Source organism: Stegastes partitus, unplaced genomic scaffold, assembly GCF_000690725.1.
Source record: "Stegastes partitus isolate 25-593 unplaced genomic scaffold, Stegastes_partitus-1.0.2 Scaffold626, whole genome shotgun sequence".
In the NCBI taxonomy this organism is placed as follows: Eukaryota; Metazoa; Chordata; class Actinopteri; family Pomacentridae; genus Stegastes; species Stegastes partitus.
In genome coordinates this window covers 43,328-51,687 of record NW_007578357.1, presented here as the reverse complement: position 1 = coordinate 51,687, position 8,360 = coordinate 43,328, and the positions used below count along the sequence as shown (strand labels likewise).

Genomic DNA, 8,360 nt, shown 5'->3' with positions numbered 1-8,360 from the left:
TTTATTCTTTTCCTTTGTCACTGCAAAAAAAATCCTGCTAAATTCTGTATTTCACATATAGAAATGCTTCAGAGTGACAAAAAACACAGTGCAGGCAAGTAAATTAGGATGTTTTATTAAGCGAGCCCATGCCCATAGCCTCCCACACAGCAGCGTTTTTAATCCTCCCGTCAACAAAGTAGCTCGTCTGTAAAAATGTGTTTCAGGGTTTCTGTGTGAAAGGAGAGATAATGAAGGAAAACCTGCATCGAGAAAATCTCACTGAACAAATTGGCTCCTTTAGAATTATCTGAAGTTTTTTTTTTCCCAAAGAACAACTTAAACTGTAAGGTCAAAAATGTAAATTACCACCAAAGAGAGTTATTGTAATATCAGAAAAAAATGAAGCACAAATGCTTCCTGTTATTCATGGAAGCACATAGAAACCTACACAGCCTTCAGATGGTGTGCTGCAGGTAGAGAGGAAGCGGTGAGGGAGAGATGCAGTTGTCGTAGAAGAGCTGAAGATTCTGATCAACGTCCATGTGGCTTTTCAGAAAGATTTCCAGCTCCTGGACGGGCATCTCGTGAACGCTGTTGCCCTCTTTGGCGTTTTTGGCCAAGGCGCCGTAGGACGGGAAGTAGATGCGAATGTTGTGGGGCGAGTTGCGGTCGTATTCGGTGCAGCAGTAAGCGGACCACACGTCTTCGGGGATGGCCACGCGGTCCTGGTTGTTGCGACGGATCATGTTGCCCCTGGTGGTCACCCCGGTGACGATGTAGGCGGTGCCGCGGCAGAAGTTGTTGAGGCGGACCCGGATCCGCTCCTCAAACTCGCGCCAAGGCCCGATGTTGAACTCCCGGATCTCTGGGACGACGTTGGTCAGGGTGTAGGTGGCGGCGCGGTCGTGTGGAGTGGACTGGTGCTGGTCTGGGTTCAGGTGGCCTCGTTCGTAGAGGACCACATCGGAGTAGTCGTCCAGCACCGCCTGGCTGTCCTCAAACTTCATGTGCAGGTAGCCGGTGGGGAAGGGCAGCATGTTCCCATTCCCATCGGTTTCTGCCAACTGGAGAGACACCGAACAAAACTTAGAAGACTCTTTTAAAACGTGGAGGATTCTGATTAATACAAAACACAACCATCATCAGTGATTAGACCTGTTTGTGGAGCACCTCAGTGGGAACTACTTCATGAAACAGCTGTTTGAGAAAGACTCTGACCTGTGGCTCGTACATCCACGGGTAGTCCACGCGTCGGTCCCCCTCCGTTTTCTTGAAGGTGTACGCCGAGTAAATGGGGATGCGCTGCTGAGGATCGTACAGGGTCACGTATCGAGGCTTGTCGGCGTAGCGTTGGCAGATCTTCTTCAGTTTGGTCTCGATGATCCCCCGCGGTGGAGTCCCCATGTACAGAGAGTCCTTGCACCGCTCCACATGGTTGAAATCTTGGACGACTGTTGCCGACGTTAGAAAATTGAATAAAAGAGCAACAGCTATAGGTGTTAACATCTTCATGGCTCTCCTCAAAGTCTAGTGCTGAGCCTTCTGAAAAACGATGACAGAAAATGTTTGCAGTTATGATTTAAATGTCACGCAGCAGATATGCAAAGCAGGAAGCATGTGATGAAAGGACGGGCCTCCTAGTAGGTTGCTGCAGCAGGACTCTGACCTACAACTTTTTCAATAATATTGAATACTGTTAGAAACATTTGGACCTTTTGAGGTTAGATGCATCATCTCCATGGTCATCTAAGCTGCCTTGACAGTTTTGTCTGTTATGATTTCACCTGTGAGATGGATGGAGGCCAATGGTTATATCGATGGTGCGATCAAATGGTTTAATAACCGGATACTGCTAAAGGTTCACTGATGTATCATAAAGGTGCTTTGTGTTTTTTTTTAACTGTAATTTGTATTTTTAATCACTGGAATGCAGAGTTACTACGAAACACATGACCTCGAACTGGCATGTTCAGGAATGTGTTACCAGCGTAATCGTAAAATGCAAAACTGTGTAATCTGTCTCCGTGATGAACAAAAGGCCCACAGTGTGCTCCAGAGGTACTACGCTGCTCCGTGTCAATGGTGGATAAGAGTGAACCAGAGATAAAGCATTAAAGTTTAACTGCGTAGTGACAAAGAGTGCAGTCTGTGTGCAGTAGAACCGGGCCTCAGTAGCCGCTGTTAAACAATTAAACTCTAAAATGTAGTAAAATAAGTCGACAGTCACTAATGACCAGAGGTGATAAATCTTTGGCACCGCTTTGTTTAAAGGGGTGAGCGTGCAGGTCTGACATGACACCCGCCATGAACATAAAACAGTCTTTATGAGTGTTTATGACTGTTGTTATTGAGTGTGATTCGGTCTTTTTTAATGCAGTAGTTTCGACATGTCCTTCTTGTGACAGCTTGACATTCACCAAGAGTTACCATTCAGGTTTTACGTCTAGGGTTTAATAACTGGTCCAAACCATTACGGTTGAGGTCAAGGAACGTTTCCATGATGTACATGTAATGGTTTCCTCACAGACAATGTCAAACATGGGCACACATAAAGCTAAATAGTTAAAGGCTGGTAATTAGACCTGCTGTGTCGTTTTTGTGACAGATTATGCTAATTTATTAAGAAGCACATTTAAAAACAACGAGCATTTATTGCAAAACAGCAACAGTAAAAAGCTATTAAACTGTAACATGTAAAAGCAAACGTCAAAACTCTGTCTGGTTTAGAAGGGAGTAAGAGTGGGTTTAGAAATGGGTTTTAAAAATACCCAGTGTTGGTCTTTAAAAGGCCTCATCTCCTCTATGTTTTAATGTGGACCTCTGGACATCCAGGAGCTGGGTCAGTAGACCTCAGTGATCTTATGGGAAAGTTAAAAGATCAGAAGAGCAGGGAGGTGCTAATCCATGTAGGCGCTTAAAAACAAACAGTGTAATCTTAAAATCAATCTTCTAGAGAGCTGGTGCCGATTGGCCAGTTTTGGCAGGAAGTAGTCTGTCTTGTGTTGTGTGCTTTGTAGCAGGCGAGAAAGCAGGACACATGAGTAGAGCCTGTTGCAGCATCTAGCATGGATACAATAAAACCACTGACAGAAAGACAAGGCTTGACCTTTGTGGGGACCCTCGGCTGGAAGGAGCTAGCACTGATAGCTGCATTGTTGTTTTTTGGCTTGTGAATGCATTGTCTGAGGTTTTCAGCAAAGGGTCTGTTGTAGGTACCTAATGGGCCAAGCTGCACCTCTGAGGGTGGCGTCGAGGTCCATTCTTACTCCACTAAACTGTCAGGTTGGTCATTAGATCTCCTGCAATGTCAACTTTGCATTTACCGTCACATAATTGAACGTCATAAGCATTCATTAAGACTCTTTCATGTTCTTGGCAGGTGCTACATCATGGTTCTAATGGTGTCGGTCCGTGTTAAGCACACCCCATTAGGTGACGTGTTACTAAATCTTTTATCATCTTTTGTGCAGGTAAAGGTTTATTTATAGAGGCAGGGCAGAAGTGTCAGTTGAGAGGATGGTGTTTGGGTTTTTTATGACAAAGATTCACAGATTTGTGATGAATATAAGGAAGAAAAATAAACCAGAAGTACTTCATAGCAAATCAAGAAACTTCATTTGCAATGAAGTACAAATATTTCATAGCAAATGGCTCAGTGTTCTGCCAAAATGGGTTCTTGACCTAATTTGGCAGCTCGCTGTGTACAGAGCAACCGATCCATCTGAAACTGTCTCACAGTTTCCACAGTTTTTTTTTTCCGTCCTCGGTATTCCTTTACAGCTTTTGGACACTTATTGCAAATTCTTTATTTTTATATTTCTCCTCATTAATCTCATTTCTCACCAATATTTGATGACTCAAGCTGAGCATTTGGCCCTTTTCAAGCACTTGCATTTTACATTTCTGCACATTTGTCTGGTGGTCACATTGGCCACCTTATAAACAGGAGGTTGACTGATTTAACTCCCCATCAGCCACATGTCTTGTCAAGGGGGTCCTTGATCTCATTACACGTGGTCTGAGGAGGATTATCGTCTAAATCAGTGATTCCGGCCAGGGCTACTTGCTTCTGCACTTGGTATGAGGCAAAGATTTGGACAAATCTGCTAAAAATGAGTATCAGATGTTATTGTACAAGTGCCTTTCCCTTTTCATCACTGTCACTGATACGATCTAGTTAGCTTTAAGGGCTTCATTCTTTTTCCGTCCATCCATCATCTATGCACCTTAATCCTCACTAGGGTCACGGGGGGCTGGAGTCTATCCCAGCTGACTCAGGGTGAAGGCAGGTTCACCTGGACAGGTAACCAGTCTATCACAGGGCTACACTTAGAGACAGACAACCAAGCACACTCACATTCACACCTACGGACAATTTACAATCACCAATTAACCTCAGCATGTTTCTGGACTGTGGGAGGAAGCTGGAGAACCCTTAGAGAACCCACGCTGCACGGGGAGAACATGGAGACTCCATGCAGAAAGATCCCAGGTGTCCTCACCAGGACGTGAACCGGCGACCTTCTAGCTGTGAGGCAACGGTGCTAACCACCTTGCAGCCCTCATTCTTTTTCATTTTCTCAAATTAGTCTTTAAATGCATCAACAGTCCCAGAGCCTCTTTCCACATATATCCACTTACAAGATGCGGCGAATACCACATCGTACATCTAAATTTATACAAACATCTTTCTCCATACAGGGCTGTCAACTTCTGAACCCATTACCAACTAAAATCAAATAATATGCAAATATTCACATAAAAGGTTAAGTGCTGGCTAAGAGCAAGTAACCTGTTGCCTGTAGATACCTGTTGTGCTTTCCTGTCAGTAGATTTATTGTGATTTTATGAGAGTGAGCGGGGTATGTTTTAATTGTACTGCGTATGTAAAAAGCCCAACCAGGTCAAGAGTTGAAAATGGTGCAGATCATCAGGTTCATTATCTGTAAAAACTGCATCGTCCCTGTGAAATAACCAGTTTCAAAGATAGTTGGGAGCAGTAAAGAGAAATAAAATGTTCAGAGACATACATAAACAGTTGAAATGGGTCAATGAAAGCATGCTTTTCAGGTTAATTCAAATTCAGACATTTGGGCTCTCATGCTACATCTAATATCCCACAAACTCCATCTCCGTGGTTTCTGGTTCTGTCCTATGCTGCCCTCTGCTAAAGCCGGCCCCATGCAAATGGAAACTGTTTGTCAGATTAGCTGGAGCAACAATCCTTCACTGCCCTAATAAGTCAATTTGAGCGACTGAGTGTTGTTATTCATCGGGGGACCAGCCTGCCTCTCCGATCTAATCTTGAGTTATGACAATCATAACTTATGTAGCTGCGGCTGATGATGCAGTTATGTGAACAGACATTTTTCAGCTGTCAGCATTTTTACCAATTAAAATTATAAATTCAGGCCGAGCGCAGACTCAGCTCAGCTGCCCTCTGCTGCTCCTCGGTGGAAGAGTTAGCGTTGTGCTGCTGCTGTTTCTAATCAGTTCTGTCGTAGAAAACGTAACGCCGTGGCTGGACTGTCCATGTGACGCATTTTACTTTATTGTCGTTGTGTGAGTGATGGGAGAGTTAGGAGTAGTTTCTGTGGTGTTCAAGTATTTGACAACATTATCTGTGTCACAACAGATCAGGTAAAATGTGTTTGAGACGCGATTGATAAATAATTCAGCAGAGAAACTGGTTTGACAGAGAACCTTATAAGCCAAAAATTGAGTGGTTAAAAACATGCTTGAAGCAAGGATGGAAGGTTGGTAGTCAAATCAGTAATCGTTTCTTGCGGTGGATTAAAAATGCTGGGTACATCTGTTTGATTTACACTATTTCTCATGCAAACCACAACATTGAAGACACCTACTTAGTATTGCAGGTCCCCCTCGTACCACCAGAACAGCTGTAATCCATGAGGCTGTGAACCCAGGACACCCTTACATGTCCTGGGTTCACGGCCCAACAGATCCCTCGGCTCCTGTTGGTCATGAAGTGAGACCTCCGTGGACTGAGTTTGTTCCATTCTGCTGCTGCTCAATAGGATTGTGATTCGAGGAGATTGGAGGCCAGGTCGTTGCTTCGAGGGACTTGCTCGTTATCCTTGAGCCGTTCCTGAGTAGTTTTTGGGGCATGGAGGGGCGCATTGTGCTGTTTCTGGTCTGCAGTAATATTTCGGTAGGTGGTATATGTCAAAAATAGGACCCAAGGCTTTCCTGCATTGCAATGAGATGATCGATGTTACACACTTCACCTGTCAGCGGCCTCAACGCTGTGGCTGTTTGTTAAGATTTTATTCTACGCTGCTGCACCATGATCCTCAGACTGGCGTTGAAGTGAGCGGTCGGCATCAATTTTACAAACATGACTGGCTCACTTGAAATAAGCCTATTAGACAAGCACAAACGTGTCAGGCTGTGAGGAGATGTATTGACAAATTAAAGAAATGAATTGTTTCGGGTATTATGCAGTGACAATGTTATGGAACACATTATGACAATATAATGAAATAGATACTTAAAAATACATTAAAAATATCCCGACCCACTCTATCATATCTAACAAAAAAAAGAAGGCTGTTCATGGCAGATCTGCTTCTTGATCTGCTGATGTAATACCGTATATTGCCCACATGGGGGCGGTGTAGACTTGGTTGTTCCCATTTCCTGCTTCATGTGGATTGACAAAAAAAATCAAGTCAACTTTATTTTAATCCAACGTTGCAGGTATAAAACTTAAAGGTAGCAGACACTGTTCATTGTCTGATGTGATATTTTTTAACTTGTCCCACCAACAAAAAAATAAATAAATAAAAAAAATTAAAAAGCAGAGGACTTTTATTTTTTTGGGAAAAACTAGATGATGCAACGGTGCAAACACATGCAGAGAAAAAGCACAAACTGGTGCATAGAAAATTACCGTAATGTAGAAATGATAAGGTGCCTGATCCGATTGTTGTTTTTGCTTTTTTCTTGTCTCTCGTATTTCAGTGTCATATCGTGTCAGGTGAAAAGTATTTACATCCACATTTGCATTATTATAAAAATGACTTCATAGGTGACAAAAAAGATGTGCTGCATCTTTACTGTACCATTTGATCCTAAGCAGCTTTTTTTTTCTTTTTTTTGCAATCTAATCTCGTCATCGAAATTACCTTTTGCACACTTCTGTTGTACTCTTGTTGCACTATATTATTTGCACCACAGGACTTTTCTATTTGACATATTATTTTTGCATTTTATATTATTGTTTATTTTTGCTTATTTATCAGTATTTACGGTGGCGGTAACTTTATCTTTGGTGCCATAACAACCACCTTTGGGGATTAATAAAGTATTCCTATTCCATTCTAACCTACAGAGGCCATGTTGTGTGCTTCCACTGCGCCACCAGGGGGCATAATTTAGCAGCTATTCTGGCCTGTGAAGCTCTCCTCACTTAGTTCTGCACCAAAGCTTGCTGATTGGTCCAAATACCCACATGGGGTTGCGCTCTGACCAATAGAGTTTGGGCTGATCGGGGGCTGTTGCTAAGGCACTTCAGAGGCAAAAAAAAAAAAAAAAAAAAATCTGTCAGCAGTCTGCTTCCACCATTTCACTCTTCCACTCGTCTGGCTCCTCATCAGCTTCTCCCTCCGTCTCTACCTCTCACTGGGCTCTCAGGGCTCCAAAAGCTCTGCCTTCTTGCTTTTTTATTGGTCGGCGACGGGTGAAACGAGCCGAGGGGTGAGTGGTGGGTTTTTTTTTTTTTTGCATTGTGAGCCACAAAGACTTTTAGGCCCTCCCTCGTGAAACCGGGATCTGTTAGCCCCACCTCCCCTGGTTATCCTGTCACTTGACATTTGAGCTCTCAGCCAACACTGGCAGCCCCTCTGTCACCATTTCACTCTGAAAAAAAAAAAAAAAAAGAGTGTTTGAGCTCCACTGAGAGCTGCAAAAAAAATAAAATACATGCACACAAAACAGCTTGATTGTGTGCATGAGATGTTTGTTTTTTTTTAACAGATAAGAACATTCAAAGTGAAATGAATGCTGCAGAAATCCTTAAAAAAATATCTTCATCCGCTCCCACAGATTCTTTTATCCAGCTGTGGAGAGATTTAAAATATCTGCTCTACTGTACTGGCTGTGCTCCAACTTACTCACACACACATATACTGTATATACACACTCACACAGAGGAAGAGAAATAAAGAGCCCCTCATTATTTCTCTCTGTCTGCCGCTGTCTCCTCCTCCTGCCTCCTCTCGTTCACTGCAAAAATGTGACAGATAACAGATTCTCGCCTCCCATTGGCTGCGCGCCCGTGATGGACAGCCGGTGGTCCCGCCCTCCCCTCCTCCCCGTCGGTCCTCCTGCACATGGATCGCTCTGCTATGAGAGCC

The 8,360-nt window shown here is 43.4% G+C and overlaps 1 protein-coding gene across 1 annotated transcript; it reads right to left on the bottom strand.

The window, feature by feature from the left end:
- Window positions 1-99: 99 nt before the first annotated feature.
- On the bottom strand, window positions 100-1,524 carry LOC103363032 (endonuclease domain-containing 1 protein). Its single transcript, XM_008289609.1, has 2 exons — window positions 1,201-1,524; window positions 100-1,046 (listed from the first exon to the last, which is right to left on the bottom strand). Exons 1-2 carry the CDS (start codon window positions 1,492-1,494, stop codon window positions 438-440), a joined length of 903 nt encoding a protein of 300 aa, XP_008287831.1. The 5' UTR covers window positions 1,495-1,524; the 3' UTR covers window positions 100-437.
- Between the last annotated feature and the right edge of the window lie 6,836 nt (window positions 1,525-8,360).

Bases quoted from the DNA above. Each gene is read 5' to 3' on its own strand.
- LOC103363032 (XM_008289609.1), bottom strand. From the start codon at position 1,494: ATGAAGATGTTAACACCTATAGCTGTTGCTCTTTTATTCAATTTTCTA. The intron at 1,047-1,200 runs GTCAGAGTCTTT...GTGTCTCTCCAG, and splicing joins CGTGGATGTACGAGCCACAG to TTGGCAGAAACCGATGGGAA.